The following is a 24,451-nucleotide window of genomic DNA, read 5'->3' as shown; positions in this document are numbered from 1 at the left end:
TTATTTATTTGTAGGCTGTAACTAGTTTTAGGCCATAGCCTACTACTTAAAGAATACAAATTCCACTGAATCGAATAATAAACAGGCCTCGACCTATCTATATTTCAAACTCTTCCACTTCTGTATTTGCATTTAATTATTGCACATTGCAGCTGTATCCAAAACTAAAACTTCATAAAAATCTTTCTAACGAAATTTGTTTGAAAAGAAAATTAAAGGGGAAAAAAAAGTGATTTTCGATTAATCTTGTCTTGTTGCTGCTTTCTTGGCCAGGCCTTGCTTGGAAAAGAGATTTTTTTTTTTATCTCAAGCAATCTGCCTGGTAAAATAAAAAAATAAATAAGGTTATCATTTTATGCCATTTAAAATTCATTATTATCATCGAAAAAGTATGATGAAGACAAAATTTAGAATCACTTTGTCATTTGGTAAATTAATTAAAATCTCATAATGACAAAACAATTACTTTTTGGTATTAGTCAAAATGAGCACATTGTCTCTTACATTTTTATATGCTGTAATACAATGAAATGTACCTGGAGGCCTTACATGGTTTTTCCAGAGCTCAAACCTCCTTCTCTTCAGCCACCTGAAATAAGTCACATGATTAAATATTGCAATAACAGAATTCTTTATTTACAAGGCAAATAGCATCAGCGAAGCCATATTAGTTCACAACTTGCATAACTGTGGTTTTAACTTCTCTTGTATATCTAATTTTGCATAAAACGCTCACACACTAAGGGGTACAAAGGTGGATGCGGGTGTACAGTGTGATTCCTGTGAACAATGCAGAAAAAAAAATATCTTGGGAAAACACAACAGTAAGCTTTCTTCAGAAAGTCCATATAGTATATTACATATTGCTTCAATATCCCTATGTATCATCTTTTCCATACAAACAGTGGAGGGGGGAAATGAAATAACAGAGTCAACTTCAACCCAACACACAACGGAGAGCAATGATGAGGGGAAAGTCCAACTGTGATCGAGTCTCCAGCAACTGAGAAGAGTTGAACTATGATGCACCCATTCAATATTGTACACAAGTCATTATACAAATTTATACAGACAGCGGTGTAATGTACAAGAACGAGAACGGACGAAATCTAAGGCATTATGCTAGGGTTTTTAGCATTTCAAGGTTGCATCTTAGCTCTAAGAAATTGGCAGACAATACAAAAGGGCATTTAAAGTTCTTCAAAACCATAAGTTAAAGAGAAAAAATATTTTGTTTAGTGGGTCCAAAGCCTGGATATTTGTAAGGGGCAAAATCATTTCTTTGCACCTGTCCTCATTATAAATGCTAAAAAATGCATTGCTACCACATGGCTTTAAGTCTTCAAAATCTTGACAATCTTTGGAAATTTGCAAAGGGCTCTGAATCACTCTTTAAAATGGCTCAAAAAGGCTTGATCTGCACGACTGTATTTTACAATCAAAACAGCATTTATCAAAGAAGTGTGGTCTCCTGTTAGGCCTTACAGCGAAACAACTGCACGACATCTGCCATGATGACAACCGAAAACACTGATGCAGACTTCCTCTGTCCCAAAGTTGGCTTGCTACAGCTTCAAACTTTTGTACAGAACTTGATTTTTTGTTTTTTTAAAAGAAGCAACGATGGGAAACTTCCTCCGTTTAAGTGCTGAGAATTGCGTGGTACAACACCGCGGTCCCAACGTGTCGACAGGAAAACATCATCAGTCACATCCTAAGGCCTTTAATGACAATACATTCAGAATGATTCTCTTCCCGTTTTATGCTGCAACATCTATATTAGACCCTGTGAAGTGACATCATCATAGGTTTCTTGATTTCTGTGGGCCTCAAAGCGTGCTAACCAACAGGTCGTCTTTCTCACGATGAAAATAAAAGCTGGTAGAATTCAGAAATCCAATTGAAAGGTGAGGATTATTTGGCTTTGCTCCAAGTCTGTCCTGGGTTTAAATAGCTGATATAAAAAGTTTTGTTTCTTTGAGGAAAATGTACTTTTGAGGTTAGAGAAGATGACTTGCTCTAGATCTTGTGAAGGTCAAACCAAACCCCTACTGGGGCACAAGAATAGCATGTCATTACTGAACACTTTATAGTTGAACTAACTGCCTGAGGTCATAAAATATGGCTAAGTGTCTGTCAGAGCAGGTCTCATGAACCGTGCAGTCTTAACTCTGACCTCTGCTATAGAAGAATGGCTGGAGGCAGAGAGGGCATGTGTCAACAGGGGGATCACAGACTACCTCCCCTCTCCAGGCCTCAGCCGATGCTGCATAATCTAATAGGAACGCTGTGTGTGGATGTAGACTTTCTTGGTACAAACTGCAATAAAAAACTGTGTTTAATACTGCATCCAAACATGGAGCAAAAATGTGTCCTTTATCTTCAGGAAACTGTACAAAAATTACAAAAACAAAAACACAAAAAAACCCCAAGAGATTCTCAAGTAATCGTTATTGCTTGTTTACATCACACCAGAACAGTTTGCACCTAGCAGCTTGTATGAAGCATTTTTCACTCCAGACAACATAGAAAGCACACTTCTGTTATTTTTATGAGTTATTGTATGGCTGTGTTGAAGTTGTCCTGTTGTTTTTTTCTTTTTCTTTTTTTTGTGTTCTATGCTAAAAGCAGAGAAGCAAGCGATAATCTGTACACTGTATACACAGCACACCCCCTTACAACCCTTCCCTACTTCCCACCCACACCCCTGTCTGCATCGTACCAGAACATCAGAACACAAAGGCTCCTACTCCGCTTCCCATTAACAAAACGAAACAAAAAAAAAGAAAAGAAAAGAAAAACAAAAAACCTGCTCCGTTTCAAGAAGCAGTTGTGACCAGACAGGGGGAACCAAACCATAAGGAATAAAATAAATAGGAAAGAAAATGTCTTACTTATTGGTATGTACAATCTCTGTAATTCATTTTAAACCATATTTTACTTCTTCTGAAACTACAGGACCAAAGTATAATCCATTATTCAGGTTAACAGAAGAATCTTGTCAGAAAGAATACAACCATTACTGTTAAAATGATAAAAAAGTGCCTCTTCCACACTTTTAGAAACATTTTTTCTTGTTGCTACTAGGATAAAGAATCATCTACAATAATTAAAATGAATCTATACAGAAAAATAAAACTTAATTTAATACACTATAGAAACCTCTTGACTAAATTAGTCTAATCATACAAATCACCATTCCACTCAAACCATTCTTCTGCAGTGTTTTTCAAGATCAGTTTTTCAACCATATATCTTCAATCTACATTTTATTTCTCACAAGAAAAAAAAAAAAAAAAAAAACTAAAAACAACATCAACAACAACAATAATAATAATAAAATAAAGAACAGCAAAAAGGCAAAACCGGCTAAGTGTTTGAGCTCCATCCATAATTGTGAACATAACTTGGAGTCTTTGCTGCCATTTTGGAACTATGTGGAAATGTCACAATTGTGAGAAAAGTAGGACATAAAAGAAAGAAAGAAAGAAAGAAAGAAAGAAAGAAAGAAAGAAAGAAAGAAAAGAAAAAAATCAGTGTACGTCATTTTTGAGATGAGATTGTAAATGGCCGCTGTCCACTGAGAGGAATACATTCATCAGAACGAGGGATCCCACCCACTGCTGTCCCCGTAAGTCAGCGTCCCCCACCAGGAGGCCTACAGTAAGTCACACTACGGTGAATGCAGCTGGACAGGCAGACAGACTGGCTCATCGTGAGGCTCTCCTCCAGGAGGGATAGGCATGTTGGACAGAGATCCACGCTCCTTCCCCAGCCCTCTTCACACTCCTGTGTCTGTTCGTGGGCCGGGCTCCTCCGGCTCCTGCCGGAGAGGCCCGAGCGGGGGACAGACGGCAAATTTTGGGCTGGGGAGACGGGGTCAGGGCACGGCCTCGCTGGTTCAAGGGGCCGTCGGTTGGTTTTACATGTTTGTACAATTTTTAAAGGGCCGACGCGCTCCTTGCACCAGCTGATCACTGAGGTTCAGGTTAAGAACTCCATGAGGGTCAACAGTACTTCTGCAGAGAGATGACAGACATGTATTCACAATTTTGTGGATCATTTCATAAAACACACAATTGTACAACACAGGTGACTGGTTAACTTGAACCTGCAGAACTTGAACTCATCGGCCACGTGTGCAAAAGACTATAAACAATTAGGAACCATCTAAGAACACTCATCCAGCCTAAAGCAAGTCAGTAAATCACAAAAGCCTGCACTAATGGCCAAACAGTAAATAATTGAAATAATCTAAGTGCCAATATATTTCTATAATCCTGGAAGGGGAATAAATCAAGTGACAGATATACTGGTATGTTACAACTGTCTGAAGTGCAGACAATCAAACAGCAGCACCTTGGTTAAATATTCATGGGCCTTTATTGGGCTTAAAAGCATCATGGAAAGCAGCGGTGCATTCTACACACTGAGCTAACAATACCAGGGAGACAAAGGAAGAAGGATTAACCTTGTTGATATTAATCGAATGATAATCACCAGAAACAGCACCATAGTGGACAAAGTGAATTATTTCTATGTCAGATAAGATGTAATCGCAGCTGTCTCTGTGCCAGCAAAGGTCTGACTTGTCATTTTGCCAGATCAAACTTTGCAATGTGTCTGAGTGTAGACAGAATATGGGTTTGAGCCACAAGAGTTAAGTTTTCCATGTTAAATGAAGCAGCTGATGAGTCCACAGTCCAGACAGGCCAGCCTTTGAACATCATATGGTAACATCTATATAGTCTAAATGGTCTGGCTCTAAAGTGCCTGCTGCTAATTACATCATTGTCCTCTAAGTTCAAGTCAAGTAACAGAACTCTGGCGAGAGGAGTTACGTAAACTACTGAGTAAATTATTCACTAGCACGGCCGTCCAATAAGTGTACCCAAACACTTAGGGTCTAACGATAAGACAAACACATACAGAAGCAGTGTGGAGTGGAGAGAAAGAAAGATGAAGCTTTTAGTTTTTCTTGGTCCCCTGACTGCTGTGTAAAACTGGAAAGGGTCCATTTTGTTAACCTCCGAGGCTTCAACTCTGAAATTGTCTGACTTTACATCACCACAGGGCACTGGTGTAAACAGCTTCAGGATATTACTGGGCAATGTGAAAAACTCTAATTTGGTCTGGCCATGCTGCCTGACTGAAAAAGACATTTCTCTAAAACTACATTTTGGGTAATTCTTCTAAAAACACCAAAAGATTCCTCATTTCCCCCCCTTGTTCAGGCTTTATGTGTTGGGACTGGTGGTGTTTACCTGTTCTTGCCCCATGGAGGGCAAGCCGGGTGAGGGCCCTGATGTGACGCTCATCTGTCCGGCCATCTGGCCCATGCTGCTCATGCTGCTGGTTGCCATGTTGGTGGCCATGGAGACGTTGTTGAGGTTCATACCATTGCCGTTGTACATGTTGCTGTTATTCTGCTGGGTGAACTGCGGTGACGCCTGCTGCTGTGAGAACATACTGGGGATACGGGAGGAGAGAAGAAAGATGTGTTAAGGAGTCAGATGAGCTCTAAAGAAAAGTACTGAAGCACAACAGAGGGGAGGGAACTTGAGGGAACTTGAAGCCATTTTTACCTGTTGCCTCCCATGTTGCCCTGTGGCCAACCGTTCATGTCAGGGGAGCCCTGAAAAGCAGCGTTTCCTTGGCCCTGCTGCATCATTGGGGACTGTGTGTGGGCCATGCGTGGAGAAAGCAGCGGGCTCTGTGGTGTGCCGGGACCTCCAAAGCCTCCATCTGCCTGTTGGCTCATACCTGAGGTGGATGCATCAAAACAGTACACTTATTTGTAGTCGAGTCTCTGCAGGTCCTGTGTGGTCGACCTGAGGGTAGTCACTGTTAGGATTCCACATAGTTTACACAAACATGCCACATGAGGACAAACCTCCGGACAGGCAATCGAATAGAACGAGCAGGCGTGATGACTAGTGTGCAAGCGCACATATATTAATTACTGACAAGGCAGTTGATATTTCCTACATGCATGTGAGCAGTGAACAGGCAAAGCAACCAGGAAGTAAAGGAATAAGGAGATGGTTAAGGAGAGAAGGGAAACAGAGGTCATTCTAACTGGTTGGTACAAACCAATGGGACAAAATCAGATTGAGGAGTGAGGGACAAGTCAAACGTGTCATTAGACAAGTGAGAATTATACTAGATTACCAGATCAGACTGACAGGGACAGGCCTGATTATTGCCCTGTCTGGTCACACTCTTTAGAGCCAGGTGTCAGTTGTATGCCAAGTTAAGCTCTGTGTTTTGGTGCCCCCTGGTGGAGAAAGGAGTGTATGGCCGAGGCACCATTTTGGACAGTGCACAGAACTATAATTACAAAACAGCACTTACTGATAACTACTCATGTTATGAAATTAAAGAGTAAATATGCAGCATGATTTGGCTCATTCCATGGCACCTGATTAATGCAGTCATCAGCAACATAACAAATCAGATGATTGCTCCTTTTTCAAAAGCATGTGATGCTGTGCAACTGTAGTCACATCAACACAGACACAATGGTGCGCACTCACACACACACACACAGGTTGTAAGGGGTAGAGTGTGTGTGGTAGGCTGGGGTGTGGGAGGAGTACCTGAGTTGGGAAACTGAAAGGCACTGTGCTGCATTTGGGGGCTGAGTACGGCCCCGTACTGTCCGCCCATCATGTTTGTGTTTCCCATCATCATCTGTGAGGAGGAGGAGGAGGTGGAGGAAGAGGAGGAGGTGCCATGCAGGTGGAGCTGAGGGTTGGGAGGGAGAGAGGGCAGGCTGGGGGAGAGAGGGGAGGAGAAGGGGCTGGTAGGGGGAGGTGGCGAGGCCAGGCCTGTACTGGTACCGTAGCTGGGCGGGTAGGGGAACTGCTGGGGGTTGGCCTGGGGGATCCGAGGGTTACTCATGCCTCCGGCGGCCATGTTGGGGGGCAGGTTGAGGCCCGGGCCCCTCATGGCCATGCTCCTTTGCTGCTGCGCCTGCTGGACCTGCTGCTGCTGCTGCCTCTGTCTCAGGTGATTACTCAGCAGCTCCCGCTGTCGCTGGGCCAACATCTGAGCGTTGATGGTCCCCTGGAAGAGAGAGGGGAATTAAGACAGCGGAACAAATAATAAATCAGCTCTACATTATATATATTACTCTAGATTTGTATGCCAACATAAACACCACCTCAATGCGACAGGTCTGTGCAGACATACTATATATAGTGCAGCAGGGACCTACCTGGTTTGGAGCACTGGCTCTAAGAGGTAGGTTCACATTTGACACACTACTCATCTGAGTCATCATTGGCTGACGGTTCTGCAGGGAGACAGAAGAGGTTTAGTTTAGTCAGTTTAAAAATCCACCAATGAACTGAAATTCATCTAAAATCTTGCACATTTCCATTTGATGTCTAAATGACCTGCATTTATTTCCTACATCTTACAAATAGTAAAAAACAAAACAAAAGACTGTATATTTCAGATAACAAATCAATGATTACAGGTGCATCTCAATAAAATGGAAAGGTTCCATTGCTAGTAGTTCAATTCAAATAGCCCCAACCAAGTATTGAATGTATATAGTTGGACATACTTTTCAGAAAGCCAACATTTCCATGTTAAAAATTAAAAATAAATAAAAAGACATTAAGTGTTTCACTCTGTGTGTAATGGATGTATATAATGTATTAGTTACACTTTTTCAATTGAATTTCTAACATAAATAAACTTTTCCATGATATTTTAATTTACTGAGATGCGCCTGTATATTAAACTGTTTCATAATAATTTCAGGCAGACATGATGAACATTATTCCAATAAGTGAACTGAAAGACCAACAGGTGGCAGGCAGTAGTTGTGTGCACAGATAAACTGCCAAAATGTCAACTTGACAAAAGACGTCAAAGGATAATTTCGCAACTGTGCTGAGAGCTGCTGATCAAACAGAGTGGGTAAGTCAGAACAATCGATACACAGTATCACTAGATGCACGTGTTACCTGCTGTGACTGTAACCGGTGCTGAAGCTGCAACCGTAGTGTGTTAGGTTGGTTCGGGGTGACCGCCGATCTGATTCCGGGCCGCGCCTGCATCCTCATCATGGGGTAACCTGGCCGAGGACCCATCTGGCCAGACATGGGGTGGAAGCCTGGCTCTTGCATGGGAGCGCCAGGGTAGCCCCTTTGGGCCATATGGGATGGTGGGGGACCAAATTGCTGGGTGTACATAGGGGGCTTCTGGTCTAACATCATTGAGGGGTCCTGAGGGAACTGGTCTGGCTCCAGGGTTTGGCTCTGAAACAAGTGGATACAGGAACATTAAGAAAAATAGGTCCGATGAAGAAACCTCTTCAGAGGGAGAGAAATGTGTCTAACATAAAGATCTGTTCTACCAGTGCAGGGATCCCGAGGGCACGATCGATCTCCTCCAAACCGTCAAAGTCTTTTAGTGCGGTGTACAGCTGGGACATCAGGGCCCCCTCATCTACTGCACTGCCATCACCAGAGCTCAGTCCCGTACTGCACAACAAGTCGTCCTGTGGAGCTGAGTGCACCGGCCTGTGCAGAGAGACCACAGAGAAGCGACTTAGTAAACTCCATATTAACCATGGTGAACTCTTTGCAAAATGAATAATAAATAATGATAATGTAGAAATCTAAATAGCTTGCCTGTTCTGGTTTACAAATGCCGTCTGGTCGATGGGCATCATGCTGTCGGGCCATGGGGCTGTCTGGTTGGGTGGAGCCTGTTGCTGGGAGAAATGGTGGCTGACCATACCAATGTCCATGTCAGCTTGGGCTGAATGCGGGGAGGGGGCAAAAAAACAAATTCAGTGAAAAGAGTAGACAATTCAGGAAACAAACAGGCAAACTGAAAATGGTTTATATTTCCCATAAAACCCAGGAAAAGGCAGACTGCAAGTTTCTGCAGTTTTAAATGAGTGTTATACTCTCGTAAACCACCAGGTGGCAGCCTTTCAAATTCAGTTAATATTTGTATTTGGGGTATTTTCACTTCAGCGTCATCAGACACCCTGCATCATGGACCACAGCTGATGATTATGCTTAAATGAAATGAATAATATCTGACAAAATGAAATGCATCAAATGTAAGCACTTAAACCTGGCTTCTACATATAATATAATATAATAACATGCTTTAGAATCTGTTGTATTGTTGGGGAATTTTACTTTGTCGTTTCTGTGTCTGGTCAAGCTCAAATCAACAGCGTGTTGTCAATTTCTTAAAAAGAAAAAGAAAAAAAGAGAATCTTGTGTTTCTAGACTAAACAATGCACTCACCATTGGCCATCATTGGGGACTGGAGCATCTGTCGGGGCCCCGGCTGGCTGTTGGGCCTCATGGAAGCACTGTTTGGCCCCATCCTGCCCTGCATGGCACCTTGCTGCCCAGGGCCGGATGCTCCCAGAGGAGGGGCGGAGGCCGAACCCACCCAGCCCTCCTGTTGCTGCATGCCCGGCCGTGGACCACCTGGAGTCATGAGTCCTGGAGGAGCACACAACACACAGAGGGAGACAAGAAATAAGTGAGAGATGCCTGCGAACAGAGCTCAGGGGATATTCTCTGTCACCATGATGCAATATCATCGGAAAAGCCACCCATGTAGCGCCGGGGCGATGTTTGAGGTCATGCTAATATGTGGGTGCGACAGTGAGAGGAACTTTGTGCCAGTGCAGGTGCCTGACGACTTCCTGTCACAGGAAATGAGTCACTGTGCCATTACATAACAGATAATAGGCTGTGAGGGTGACAGATAGAGGGGAAAGAGGTGTTTCCTCAGAATTTGGAAATCAGCTACATGCGTTTTGGCTGTCCTGAAAAACACCACATTGAGAGCTAAAAGGAGATTTACATTTGATAGTGAGCCAGAACTGAAACATGGCCATCAAACAATGATACCTTTAGTTAGAATGAATCCAGTTCTTGTTGAATTGTAGTCCTTTTAGTTTGAGGCCTTCTAGTTTTTTTTAGGTAGCTTTGTTAATTTTTTTTAGGTAGCATTGATGAAAGTGTGACTATGTCCAGTACATTTAGAAACAATGTTAGCAACACCCACAGATAAACAATGACATTATGAGCTGTCACTGCAAAGGTATGACCGTCACACCCACCTGCATTGACCATGCCAGCCTGGTTAGTCATCATGCCGTGGCTTCCCACCATGCCTTGCTGCTGTTGCTGCTGCATAAGCGCGTATGGGCTGGTGGCCCTGATAGGGTACTGTAATGAGGGCGGTTGGGGGGACACATTCATGTCCAGCGACACACTCCTGACAGGACCCCTGGCTGGCTGGCCCGGTCGGACACCTCCGAAGTCTGGACATAAGAATAGACAAGTTTTAGCTAAAAAGCACAACAGCTGAAAAATCTTGTGTGGAAGTAGATCACCTTTATAGATACATACTCAAAACATCATAACCTTATGACTGGAGCATTTTCTGAACACTTAAGTTTTAGTATAACGTGGTCTGCTGTGAGGGGAAACATTTGTGTTTACTTCCATTCCTAGTAAGTATGACACTCACTAGTTGGGCCCATGCCAGCGCCAATGCCCCTGTGCTGCTGCTGCTGCTGCTGCTGCTGCTGCTGCTGCTGCTGCTGCTGCTGTTGTACCATGGCCGGATTGGTCTCGGACATCTGCAGGATGTCATTGATGATGTTCTGTTTGTCCATGGGACTGGGCAGCGAAACGGGCCGCGGCTCGCAGAAGAGCTGCGGCTGAGCATTCTGCAGGTCGTTCAGGATGTCATCCAGCTCCGACGACTAGAGAGGACACACGGAGACAAAGAGTGAAAACAAGAAATGACGAATCTCTTAAACCCTCTATTTAGAAAACAACTGCTGCTTCACCTGCAGACACACACACACATACGCACACACATAAATATACATGCTACAGTCTCACACACTCTCCGAGAGCAAAATTGGTTTGTAAGCATGACAACGCCTGCGTGAGGACTCTTTATCTTGGAGATGAGAACAGCAGGATTGGCCTTGTTTATAACAACAGCAGTAACCCGGGGATAAAATGGACCGCTTTCCATCAAATCTAGGACACACTTCACTTTAACTTAGCTTATAAGACTCACAGACTACTCCTTGCTTACCAGCTGGTGTCGGGCAAAAAACACTACAGATGCTCTCCTTTTTTATAGTCCACAATATTTAAGCACGCAATGAAAGCCATACTGCCATAAACATTATTGTTTTACCCACTTGAAGAAGAAGAAATGGTAAAAACCTGGGCAACTGAAGCCTTATGCAGAGTGGTATGGATGTGAGTTGGGGGGGTGGGCAGCATGAGGCAGCAGGAGTTTGGTTGGTGCCAAAGTCTGAGCTGCTCTCTGACCTGCTACTGTAAACAGCTGGATTGAGCCAACTCAATACAGTCCCAAAGCTACATTCACATACAACCAAGCTTTGGACTGCCTGGACAGTTTTTGTTTAGTTTTTCACACAACTATCTTAAACAAAGACAAAACCATGCTTGGGTCTTGTTTCACTGCTGGAACGATGAAAGATGAATCTCCCGGAGACAGATTTTGTTTTAGGACACTGGCGCGGTCTCTGCTGCCTTTCTATGACACATAGTGGGTCGGTGCAATAACAGGGACACCTCAATAATGCAGTCACGTACAACACCCAGACAACCAAAGGCCTCCAAAAATGTATCGTACCGTTGACGAACACCGACCTGGCACAGCCCACCAGAAGCAAACGCATTATTACCTTTACAAAAGCCGAAGCAAGAGGCGGTGTTATTGAAATGAATGTCATTTTAATGGCAGACAAAAAAAATGTAGGTTAGGGTCAAAATTGAACTGCAACATTAACACAGGTGATAAAAGCTCTTCACAGAGTGGCCTGAGGGACTTTAGATAAATAAATTGCAGTGACTGTGAGAGGCCACCAGAGTGCAGCACGTTCAGTGAGTCAGTGACAACACACCAACAACTGATCGTGACTGTACAGCAGGAAACCAGCACACTGGCCACTGGTTCAATGTTATATTTCACCATTGTAGACAGGGACATGGATCTTAGGTATGTGAATGCTACTGAAGATAACAAGGCTGCCAAAAATGCCTGACAGAACAGTTATCTGTTGTGGCCAAGGACTATAAAGCCTTGGTCCTGCCTTGGAACACTTTTTTTTTTTTTAACTGCTGGATCTTTTGCTCCTTCGCCTCAGAGGATCCTGCTTCAAAAAAACAAACTCTCTAGATACACAAGGAGCAACAGTCACAAAATGCTGATAGTACAGAGCAGACAAGAATACAGGATATGTGGGAGAGCTAGAGAGAGGAGCAGAGTGGGGTGGGGGGTGGTGGCGGTGGGGGAGAGAGAAAAGCCCTAATGAGGTCAGGAATGATGTAATGCTCCTGTACGCTCTCAGTTTGCTCTCTTCCTCCTCCTCTCTAATTCTCTCTCCTCCTACTTTCTGTTCTCTCGACTTCTCTCGTTGCTTTTACCCTTAATGGGTCCTATTTCTATCAATCCCTGTTACCCTCTACCTCCAATGCATGTCTCTGCCTGTAATGTAAACCATGCAGGAAATGCATTTTGGCCACATACAGTAAGGTTACAATAGCAAGGATTTGTACAGCAACATGACGATTATTAAATATTTAGCTTTAAGCCATGTCCCATTTAGAGATCACAGATTAAACATCTTGACAGCAGAACGTTACTCACTCTGGAAGAGAGCAGCTAAGGATACTGTACATACATTACAAGATGTAGTTTGTTTGAGGGCTTCTATGCATATTTAAAACTCAGACTTGTTTATTTATCTTTAACACACAAGATTGCATCACTACCTAGCTGGAAAACTGGCTGGTGATGAGGGAGAGAAAAACAATCTTAGCTTTAATTGATTCTTGTCCTTATTTCATTGTGATTACTTTATAATTAAAAGAAAAAAAAGAACATCCCTGTGCATAAATGTGCACGTTATAATCTAGTCTTTTATTCCTTACCTATCCATTTCCCTGATGTCAATACAGACTTGTTATTGTGCCCTTGTGACCTGGTCCATGTCATTTTATAGGAAAGGGAAATGAGAAAACTGGGTAAAGCAGAAGTGCCACTGTCAAGAGTGGCAAAAGGAAAACTCATTTCACCCTAGAATTGTGTTGTGTTGGTCTTTGTGAGCAAAAAAGTAACAAAAACAACTTGCACAAACTCTATAATTTGCCCTATGTGAAAGAGCTTAACTGGCTGAATTATTAAAGTCACAAGACTTCAACATTGATTGCGTTGATTATACATGCCATGATGAAGGACTTCCTTTTTGCTGTTATATGAGATAAATGCAATTACAAAAACTGAAATAATTTGTAATAATAGATTTTTTCCCTTTCGTAATATCTTGTGCTTTAAATTGTCCATCCACTAGTTTCTGCTGGCCCCACTATTAGAAAGTTCTTTGCGAAAAGAGGAAATCAACTTAAGTTGCAATTAATATGGAAGAGGAAATTCGAGGAAACCCAGTTTTTCTATGTTCAAACATTCATATTTACATATACATGTACAGCCATGGCATCACTGAGTAATGATGGATGAGTTATGTCACCAATATTTGACATAAATATAAAAATACCTCCTTCCATGTCTGTCAGATGATTACTGGCTCACCAGGTTTTGTAAACCCTGCACATACTGTACAAAGAGACGTGTATGAGCTCTGGTACAGTGCGTGAAATTGCCCGAGAGTGAGTGCTCATGGAAATTAGTTTGTTTTGGGATGCAATTTGACATTATTTCTTACTTTGGAAGAAGGAAGGAAAGCTGAAGCACTGAGGCCAGCAGAATAAACTCTTAACATCATGTACTGGCTTGTATGAATTGACTTTATTTTATTTACCCCACTCACTCACATGCAGGGTCAATGAGGGGCTGTGGCTATTGTGACCTACATCTGTCACTTTATAGAAAAGAAATACTCAATAGTGAGCTGAGTGAGTGATTTCACAAACCAAAGCCATGAACAACTCACACTACCACCATGTAATTCAGGATCCTTTCTACAATATTCCTCATAAGAATGAACTTTATCTGGTATTTCAGTATCATCATTTCCAACAGAATAAGGAGAAGGTAAAACCATTAACTAAATTAACTGCATGCAAATTCTGGATTATTTACTTTTGGGAGACAGTATGTTTACATGAACACACACATGAAATCACAGAGATAATCCTGCCACCCACAGGCCCATGGGACTAGTCAACCATACCTATAGTTCCTTCAGCCATCAGCTAAGCCGCTACTGCTGCTCTCTGCTCTGATTTCTCATTTAGCTCTGCTCCAGCCATCAATAATTCAGCCCTCACACAATAATGAGGAGGAAAGGAGGCAGAGAGAGAGAAGAGAGGCGTAGCAAGAAAACAGTGGGTGAGGTTAGCAGAGAGAAGGATGAGTGGACTTTTTGACTAGTACAGTCATCTTTCACACATGAGCAAGCAGCGATTCCCCCAGTAAGGAAGAGAAACCCACTCACCACAAAATGGCTCTAATGAAGCCGTGGCTTACTTTGCGTCTAACAAATGCTGCTTTTCATTGTTAGCGGTATCTGTTAAAACTGGAAACACCCACCAACCATGAAACTATCAGCACTTTTATCACCATTTAAACATGAAACCCAGGATTCATCGGTTTCATTTGTCCTGTCCACACGAGGCGGAACTTAAACCAATTTATGTAATGTCATTAGTTTGTATTATTAAGTACACTGGCTCTTTATGGAGGACGAAACCCTCAATATCAAGCCATATACATGAAACATCTATTTTTCACAATTTCTATTTCCCTCTATTGTTTTGCGTATGCAGCTTGCTCTACAAACACACCACTCCCTCTCCCCTCTATCTCCATGGCAGCAGAGAGGACATGCAGGAGCATATGGCTCATCATTTTCACTCTGCCTGCCGAGGCTGGGCTCTCCTGGGGGTATCTACACCTCTCTCATCTCTCCTTCTTTGTTCAGTTCAACAGCAGTTCTTATTACTCATCCAATCACCTTTTCCTCTTTTTCATATGCGCCCAAGTGGCCGAGCACATACTGTACATACAGAGCCAGCAGGCACGGCTCTCCGACATTTGGTACCACCATCCCCTCCGTCTGAACGGGGAAAACAACAGCGTGTCTACAAAAAGGTGCCACATAGAGGGAAGGAGATAATAATAGAGTGACAAAGTGATGAAATCCCATTTTTTTCCTCCAGTACCCTATAGAAACCTACACATGTACGCGTTTTGAATGGCTCAATCGATACTCCATACCACGATGTGTTTTCACACTCTGTTCCAGCTTAGGATCAAGACTGGTTTGAGTACTGCTTTGCTGTTTCATAAAAAGGGTGAACTTGCATTTATATAAAGGAAAAACCTTTTGTTCAACGTTAGTGACATTTAAACAGTCACTATGTAACTATGTAGATTACCCACTGGGTCTAAGAAGAGGAGGATAATTAGAGAAATAGAGTGGAAGGGCATTCATGTAATTTTATGTAATTCTGTGGTTTTGCAGTGAGGGGTGTGATAGAACTACATTTGTCTAGAACGTGTGTTTAGTGGAGCGCATCATACACAGGTTTCCTGTGTGAACGGTTAAAGTCTCACCAAGCACTGGTTTTCTTTCCTGCATTAGAGAAATCAGAAAGCTGCAGCCTCTGCTTTGCAGAAATGTTGCGTTTTACCAGCAATACTCTGCCTGCTCACTCCCTTTTACTCTTTTCTCCTCTTCTCTCTTTCAGTGCCAGGTCTGACCTGAGCCTGGTGCCAAACCTGAGGATTCTGGCCAAACGCAAACAGGATCAAATGGCTAGAGAACCACAGGGGTTCCTTCCAAATGTCACAGTTGTTTGAAGCTGGCGGATTGCTTCCCTCAGCTTGTGCTGCCAACACAAAGGCAGTGAAAGGACCAGATGTGTTTATATATGTGATTAAAAAAAACATGCACCATGTCTTAAATGTATATAACAAGAGTGTAAATCTGAATCTGACTGTCAATAGGCCACAAATCCTGTTCGACCTCCAAACAGCCAGACCGTTTGTGTATTTAGCTGCAACATCCGGTATGGACATGGGACTTGGAGGAGCCAACATCTGCTACCTAACCCAGATTAGTGCTCAGATAGAGAGAGGAGGCAAGTGGAGCAGGACAGGGCAACAAGTTTTGGTTTTTGCAGTGGGCTTAAGAGAGGGAAGTTTCAAAATGACTTTTGGGGCAACTTTAGCACCCTTCATCACTTCAGAGAGGGAAATTATTCAGAATACAAGCTGTTTTTCAAACAGGAAGACAAAATGTAAAACTCAATAGCTCCTTTGTGCACACAGTAAAAGTAAGGCATGTTAAAAACTAACCTGCTCAGCCCGGTCGTATCCTGCATCTGGTTTCTCTGCTTTGACGTGGGTGTTTTTACCCCCTTCGACCTTCACTTCCCCAGGCTCCAGCTTGGGGACCTTGTCCTTATGTACAGTGTCGTCCTTATCCAGCAGGTAGCGGAGCAGGGCATTGTCCTTCTTCTTGGGGCTCAAGGGCTCCTGCTTGGGAGTTAGTTCTGCCCCAGACGTTGTACTACCAGCACCCTGGGCTTGGTCTTGGCCAAGCTCTTTGCCCGTGGCCTCTGCAGTGAGTTTGGCCAGGTCTACAGGAGACGTACTGTTCTGAAGCAGTTGATGAAGGATCTTGTGTTTTTCTTTGAGGGATGTGGCGTGAGTGTTCCCGCCCGCGTGGCAACCCCGGACCCCTGCCCCAGCCTGGTCTTTGCCCTCACACCCTGCGCCGGGGGACAGGGGCGTCTCCAGGGGCTCTGGCTTGGTGGTGAGCAGTTGCAGTAGCTTGGTGTGGCCCTTGTTGTCGTGAAGACGGTTGAGAGCGTCGTGGCCATCGGGGGGGCCTTCCCTCTCCTCCTTGGGCTCAACTAGGTTGCCCTCTGGCGGGCCTTGGGCATGCCCCTGCCCCATGTCTGTGTGAGGGCCAAATGAGTCTCCTGCACCACCAGCGGCGCCACCTCCCCCCATTTTTGACATCAGATGAGAGTTTACTCCTGACCCTTGTGTGACCCCTGCTGGGGAGCCTATCTTCCGGTCTGGAGACCCCAGTGTATGTGCATGAGGGGGCCCATGCCCGTGTCCTACACCGTGGCACTCGCTTAGAGCCTGCAGAGCCGACAGAGAACTGCTCGTGTAGCTGTTAGCGTGACCACCAGTCGCACTACTACTTCCTGCTCCACCAGGTCCACCGCCACACATCCCCGCCGGAGACGGCGAGTGCAGGCCTCCTGCTACACGAGGGCTGCCCGCCCCTCCAGGACTTCCTCTGTGCCTGGGCGACAACATAGAGTTCTGTTGAGGTGGGTGGGGTCCTCCTGCCGGGCTGGGGCTAGCGCGAGAAGGGCTGTTCATCCTCCAGTTCGGGCCCTGCTGTGGCGGTTGCATGCCCCCGGTGTGGTTGTGTGGCGGGGGGCAGCCAAAACGGTAGCCCTGCATATGGCCCATGGCCGCTGGTTCTCTGGGGCCAGCAGGACCTGGAGGGGAAAAAGGCGTGCTGTTGCTGCTGATGGTAGTGTCTTGGCCCTGAGGCCCCGAACCTGGCAAACTGCCTGGGGTTGGAGGAGTCATGGAGGGAGTGGAGGAGTTCATTGGTTTTGGAGCCATCCCTGTGGCCTGATTGCCAGGACCCATATCCTGGCCCATTCCACAAACTGTCTGCTCCCTAGAGGTTGAAAACAAACACACAGATAATCCAGCTGATTTATTCAGTTTTTTAACCAAGAATTTACTGTAGAAGTTAGGAAATTGAGAAAATTGCACGGCAGGGTCTCGGGGTTCATCCTGAGAAAGTGTGACCTTGCTGTTGATTTTTTTCCAGTATCATTTTGCTGTTCTTCAGGCACAACACACTTTGGTTGTTTAAAATGCGCATTGTATTGATGGCAGAAATTTCAATGGCAACTGGGTAAACACAGTCAGAAATATATGAAATATATATGTACACAGGGAAAAGGTAAGAAAATGTGTTTTTTGTTTTGTTTTGTTATAACTAACCCTCGAGTCTGATTTCACTGTGACAATCTCCTCTGAGATCCAGACCACTGGCAAACATGAAGTTGCACATTATTCCATCTCTGACAGAACACACAGAGCCATCAGGTTGTGCTGCAGGGCGTTAACAGGCTAAAACATGCAACGCAAGTTCACGCTGCAGAATTTGTCTCTCTGGTTCCTACACAATATGGAAAGTGAGACATACCTCTGTAGAATGTGCAGGGACATGTAGAGCTGAGGTTCGTTGGTGGCAGGCGATCGCACCAGTTTGCTCTTGGTGTGGGCTGACACGATGGTTCCATCGGAGAGGGAGAACCGGTAGATGGGGCTGAACGCTTGACCATGGCGGAGAACTGTGGACACATACGTACTTAAATCAGTAAATAAACATGCAAAACATCTTCACTTGATGATTCATTTGTGTAGATATGATGTTTTTTTGTTTTTTTCCCCCTCATTGAAACTGCAGTAAAATTTGTTTATTTGGACAGTGGCTTGGAGTGGATTGAGGAAGTCGAAGGAGAAGCCTATAATTTCCCATTAGCTTTGGTTAAAAGGGATCCGTGATCAGCATAATACTGTGCACTCTAACACAATCTGACGAAGGCATCAGAAAAACCTAAGTGTGTAACCGACAGGAGCCAAGAATTACACAGTACTTGCAGTTAACAGCTTTACCTTCCTGCTGATGTCTCTTGGCAAAAGACATCTCTCCATCGTTCTGTAAGTGGAACCTCTGAATGCAGCGCCTCACCAAATCCTCCCATCCTGGTTTCATAGATGCCCGCAGCAGACTGGTATCCAGGGATGTTATCTTACCTAAACACAGAGGACCGGATTAAGTAGGCCTTAGTCAGACATGGAGGCACAGATTTCTATACACATGCACAAACCCACACTAGCTGAGCTGATGAGGATTTAATGTCTCTCTCAAACATAAATATGTAGAGCAGCTTGTTGACCAGAAGATGTTCTCCACCGGGCCACTTGGCGCAGCAGCTTTGTGGTTTGACACCGCTTGAGGAAATGCTGAGGATTTATTCATTTTACATTTTAATTATAATTAATGAAAAGCTTTAGCAAGAGATGTACTTTGTGGTAATGAGAAATGTCCTGTCCACAAAAGATTAAAGAATTCAATTAAACAAGTAAAAACACTGCCAGTACAAATGAAGTAAGATCACCGTTAAGACACTTGATACAACAGGTAGAACAGCTTAGGCTCAACTATCTTTAGAAGTCAACAAATGCTCCCACTCTACACGTCAACACACACATACACACTTGTAGCAATGTAACAGTTGTCCCTCAATGGACTGCAATTTAAACAGAGGCAGCGGTGCATTTAAAGGGCTGACAGGCAGACTGCTGTGTGAATGACAGCCATAGGGACTGGGTAATTTTTGTTCCATAAACATTCACAACATGAGCTTTTTTATAATGTTGCACAATACGCAGCAAGATCTCTCAGGAAGAAAAAGGTTGCACTACTTTTTATGAAAAATGTTTATAAAACAACCACGAGAGAAGAATAAAACCTGCAGCTTTGAATATGAAAAAAATAAATCACAGGCACACAAACGTACTGTATGCATACATGGACACCTACAGAGGTCTGGGTGTGGCACGACAGGAAATTACTATATGTTACCGAGTTACTGTGTGTAGATATTATGCTGAGAAATAGTACAATCACATCAAAGACCAGGTGAAACACAGACAGCTGTCTACGTCTCTGTGCCAGTGTTCAGACAGGTACTTTACCTCCCACAGCGTAGACAGACTTTACATGCTCAGTCCTAAGGACCTTTACCAACCATATAATAATCTTTAAATACCCAAACTGCAGTGTGAGGTGATTTATGGGCTGGTGACGTGGTGGGATGAGGTGACGTGGGGGGCGGTGCACTACATAATTGTTTTGCAAATATTAAGTCAGGAGGGGAGTCACAACAGTAATTGGTCGCAATTATTGGCATAACCTTAAAAAATGGGTCATGGGGAAGAAATGAGGTTTGATGTGTTTTGTTTGTTATGATACTATTCTGCAGCTCCTGGCTGTATGACCGGTTTTGTGTACCTTGCAGGTCCTGGCGCGTGGTGAAGCTCTCATGCGTGGGAAGCATGGGTCTTTCCTTCATGGGCACCCTGCGAGCCACACATATCAGGCACGACTGGAAGTCTAAAAAAAAAATGATAGAGGAGGAGAGGGAGAATAGAGGAGCGGAGTACAGAAAAGATGATGTAGAGGATGTAACAAAGGGGACAGGACAGAGACATAAGGCATGAAGGGGGGGATGGGAGAGGGGAGGAGAGGATGGGGCGTAAATGATAGAGACAGAAGGAGGGAAAGAAAATGAAATGCATGTTATTCCCAGGCAGCATAATTAATACAGTTATTAATGAGCGCGGGGATCAGAGCTCCGCTCCTTTCATGAGGAGGAGCAACTATCGCTGGCAAGGGAAATGATGAAGTGTGACCTTTGAAGGTGTGTGTGCATGAGTGCGTGTTTGCGCAAATGTCTCCGGCTGGTCTCACCTACAGTGCCATCTCACACTGATGACACCTCCCATGGTCCAAACATTAAAGATGGCCATCGCTCAGTCGTGACAGTCGCCTCCAACACACACACACACACGCACACACACACACATAATATGACAATGCCAAGTTCAGGGCTGGGATGACCCCAAAAAGTCAGCCATCTAACTTTCCCGTGCCAGTAATACCCATAATCCCACACATTTCTGGCTAAGAAATGCATGCCAGGGCTCCCTCTCTCTCACACACACACGCACGCACACACGCATACACACACCTCATTTTGACTTGTAAACAGTGCCTTGTGGGTGGTCTGGCCGATGGATCTGCAAATCTCTCGCAATTCCTTCCTCCTCCCTTGTCTCCGTCTATGGCTACAACTGTAACCACTGGCCCCGTGTTGCCACTCAGTCAGACCTCAGAGGACATTACACTGACTGATATCAATTTCCTGGAGACTTACTCTAACTTTAGCCGTAACTACTACTTGCTTAAACCTAACCCTACCCTAACGTTTCAACATGTCTTCATTGTAAAAATTCACGGCACGAGGGTTTGACTTTTGTCCCTATTAGTAAGACGAGTAGCTATAATGTGATGGTGTAAACAGATTTAGGTCCTCACAACATGAGAAATACCTGGACCACGCACACACACATACACACACACAAAAAAACCTCTGGCCTGGGTCCTAGTTAGCGTATTTGCCAAAGTATGGTTGGCAAGCAGCTGGTGCACAAAGGAAGCCAGAGAGGGGAAAAGACAGGTTGAGACTAGATTTGGAGTGAAACACTTGCATTTTTACTTTACCGTTTTAATTAACCACTGAGTTATAGTTTGGCAGGAGGGAATTATGGTCTCTCATCAAAGCCACTGAGCAAACAGGATTTCGGCAGTTAAGATGTATAATATTGCATATGTTTTGAGAGCACTGTGAATCTATGCTTTACACATTTTTGGACGAATTACAGTCTCTTGTGATGGAAATTTTCTCAAACTACAGGATGTTGAGTTCCTGTCTGAGCCCATGAAACCACTGGAAAAGCCCAGTGACCTCTCAGTGACTGAGAAATCAGAGTCAACATACAATTAAAATAATTCCCCAGGAAAGGTCAGCATATGTTTATACTAGTGGCTACCACAAATGCAGCTTCTTCTCTTTTCTACTTCCATATTCGTCACGATTAATACGCTATTGTTGAGACCTATATGAAGCTCACCAGAAGACTGGTTCCCCGATGCTATACACATGATTAAATCGCATCCTTCCCTCTGAGTCATAAGCTCTGATTTGTGAGGAATGTGCATGAATTATAGATGGGCTTTAATGACAGCTGCCCAGCCTCTCGTCTCCCTTGTGTCACTTAACTTTTCATGGATGTAAGCTGAGTGGCACCAGCGCTGCTCTTCAGTAGTTGCTTATAACCCTTTTCTCATACAACACTGGCTATGAGACTGAATCTCAATCTGTTCATAAATGTAAATTCATATTTAAACCCACTTTCCATTCTGCATTCAGAGCTTACTTTGACCCAGGAAAGTCTCAAATCCCTTTTGTCATGATCAAGGTACAGGAATTCTTTCATCTTACTGTACACTGTCAGTGTGATGTGATACAAGGTGAAGATGCTTCTGAATTTGTCTTCTGATTTGTTGATCTTTGTCTGTTTGGCTTCTTTAATCTTTCTGCCGTGTTAAAAAAAATCTAAAACAATGTTTCCTTCCTGTCATTATGGTGTTTTAGAAATCTTCCTACCAATGTCATTAACTTTTGTATTTCAGGAAATATCAATTTAGAGGCTATAAAACTTGAAGCATTTTTCACAATTCCACTCTTAAATTTCCTGCTTATAATTACTATAGCAATTCTGAGGATATTTAGATCTAAGCATTTATTACTGCTCCAGATTTAATCATAAACATTAAAAAGGTAAGACTGACTAATACTATATTGATCAGGAATGGAAGCAGTTCAACAGATCTCAGAACTAATCTTGTACAAGTTTGTTCTGCAGGGTCACTACTTTAGTATCGAATGATGCCCCTGCTCTCTATCCGCTCTCACAGACTCTCTCTCTTGTTGCGTACCATCTCCTTCCTCCTTGATGGACTTGGGCTCTGACACGGCGAAGCATTGCATGGTCTCATATTTCTGCTGCTGAGGCTCGTGCTCGTGCTGCTCGTCCTGGTTCTCGCTGTGGGGATTGACCAGCATTCGGCAGTTGAATGTGTGACTGTTCCTCCTCGGACCCTCACTGGACCACGGGACGCCATTCACTAGAGGGGAGCGAGAAGGGGGAAAGAGGAGATTTTTCAATGTAGCCTCCTGGGGATTTTATTTGACAAATTTCAAGGCAGCCAAATTTGAACAACCAAACGGGGAAATCGGAAGCGGCGCCGAGCGAGCCAAGAGAGGCTATCACACTGCAAGTGAAAGACATAATGAGAGCAAGACAGAGAGAAAGACGGTGGAAAAAGTGGGGAGAAAAAAAGAGAAAAAGGAGAGAGCAGTTGCTGGGGAAAGATCAGTCATAATGAGCAGTTAAAACCCTGAGCCCTATGCCATCTATCCACAGCCATGCCAGGCTTCCATATGCATGTCCTCTAAAATATCATTGCCAATCTTTCTTCTTCTTTCCAACACTTGCACAGGCGCAGGCAAACACACATGTGCAAGCAGACATGCACACGCATACACACACGAGAAAGAAAAAGAATAAGAGCCGCACAGTCGCACACACACACACAACTCATCTCACTCTCGCAAACTCCCATCACACTCCATCTGGTTTGTGATCTCATTCAGTGCATTGATAATCTCCCAGTATCTGGGACACAGCCCACTGATCGTTTCCAGGGTACTCTGCTCTGTGCCGCTCTCCCACCCAGATGGCTGGGCACTCAGACCTCAATCCGAAGCACCAGGAGAGAAGAGAGGAGAGGAAGGGGAGAAGGGACTTAAGAGAGAGAGCTCCTGATGGGGTGCACTGACATACATTACAATCACCCCTTGAGTGAAGGAGATGTAGAGGTTGGGTGCTAAATAGACGTGATGGGTATAAGAGAAGAGATGGGGGGGAAAGGAAAAGGGAAAAAATAAAAAAGAGAGAGAAAAAGGTAAATGTCTATCACACAAAAATAAATGGCCTGTTTTCATGCGATGAGTAATGCTAGGATGGAGACAATGATTTTCATAGAGGGTGGGGGTGGGGGTATAGGAAATGGGAAAGTGAGAACATGAAAATGGGAACTTGGTGATGCTGTGTGGCAGAGAGAAAGAGTGAATAACACACAACAGGAAGAGAAGGGGGAAGGAAGGGCATGAGATGAGAAAATAGGGAGCGATGCTGCTGACAGGGGAGAGGAGCCGAAAAAGGAAGTTAATTAGGTGAAAAGAGAGGGAGGAAGAGGAGAAGAGGAAGAGCAAATGTCTGGGTTGAGCATCAGCGAGAGAAAATGAAAAACCTATAGCTCTTACACACTGTGCCAACCGTGTATATAAAGCTTACATAACAGTTTGTGTTCGGCAGCTTTCCCACAGCCTCTCCGGAGCTGTTTAACCATGAACAGTTCGCTGTTTTAATTAAACTGACACCACTATCAAACAGCCACCTACAATATACCTGTCTGAACAGGGAGAAGAGGGGAAGTGAGGGTGTTGAGAAACAGAAAGAGCACACTATGTAAGGAAAAAATAAAAACAGGAGAGATGAGGCCAGCGTGTAAATGAGAGCAGAGGTAGGAGTGATGCAACACAGAGGACATACATGCGGAGTCAGGAAAAGAGAGAGAGAGAAGAGAGACGCGAAACACAAGTGACACAGCGAGACCGAAACTGACAGGTAGAAAAAAGCCGGA

At 44.0% G+C, this 24,451-nt stretch overlaps 1 protein-coding gene across 2 annotated transcripts in view; it reads right to left on the bottom strand.

Annotated features, from left to right (window-relative positions):
• Positions 1 to 614: 614 nt before the first annotated feature.
• ncoa2 (nuclear receptor coactivator 2) overlaps positions 615 to 24,451 on the bottom strand; it is a 54,715-nt gene continuing 30,878 nt past the window's right edge. Inside the window, exons 7-22 of one of the 2 annotated variants that reach the window (XM_085763449.1) lie at positions 22,682 to 22,870; positions 20,132 to 20,233; positions 18,730 to 18,870; positions 18,257 to 18,404; positions 16,366 to 17,719; positions 10,525 to 10,762; positions 10,112 to 10,315; positions 9,282 to 9,485; positions 8,649 to 8,778; positions 8,372 to 8,537; positions 7,980 to 8,273; positions 7,220 to 7,297; positions 6,843 to 7,068; positions 5,586 to 5,763; positions 5,265 to 5,469; positions 615 to 4,019 (exon numbers count right to left, since the gene is read on the bottom strand). In XM_085763449.1, coding sequence (XP_085619575.1) covers positions 4,008 to 4,019; positions 5,265 to 5,469; positions 5,586 to 5,763; positions 6,843 to 7,068; positions 7,220 to 7,297; positions 7,980 to 8,273; positions 8,372 to 8,537; positions 8,649 to 8,778; positions 9,282 to 9,485; positions 10,112 to 10,315; positions 10,525 to 10,762; positions 16,366 to 17,719; positions 18,257 to 18,404; positions 18,730 to 18,870; positions 20,132 to 20,233; positions 22,682 to 22,870 — 3,869 coding nt within the window. In that variant the 3' untranslated portion in view covers positions 615 to 4,007. Of the gene's footprint in view, positions 4,020 to 5,264; positions 5,470 to 5,585; positions 5,769 to 6,604; positions 7,069 to 7,219; positions 7,298 to 7,979; positions 8,274 to 8,371; positions 8,538 to 8,648; positions 8,779 to 9,281; positions 9,486 to 10,111; positions 10,316 to 10,524; positions 10,763 to 16,365; positions 17,720 to 18,256; positions 18,405 to 18,729; positions 18,871 to 20,131; positions 20,234 to 22,681; positions 22,871 to 24,451 lie in introns of both variants that reach the window. The other variant, XM_085763448.1, reaches the window with a different exon arrangement.

Source organism: Trachurus japonicus, chromosome 20 (assembly GCF_045865225.1).
Source record: "Trachurus japonicus isolate A0001 chromosome 20, Traja_1.0".
NCBI classification, from domain to species: domain Eukaryota; kingdom Metazoa; phylum Chordata; class Actinopteri; order Carangiformes; family Carangidae; genus Trachurus; species Trachurus japonicus.
Note: the sequence above shows the minus strand (reverse complement) of the source record. Positions and strands in the feature narration are given on the sequence as shown.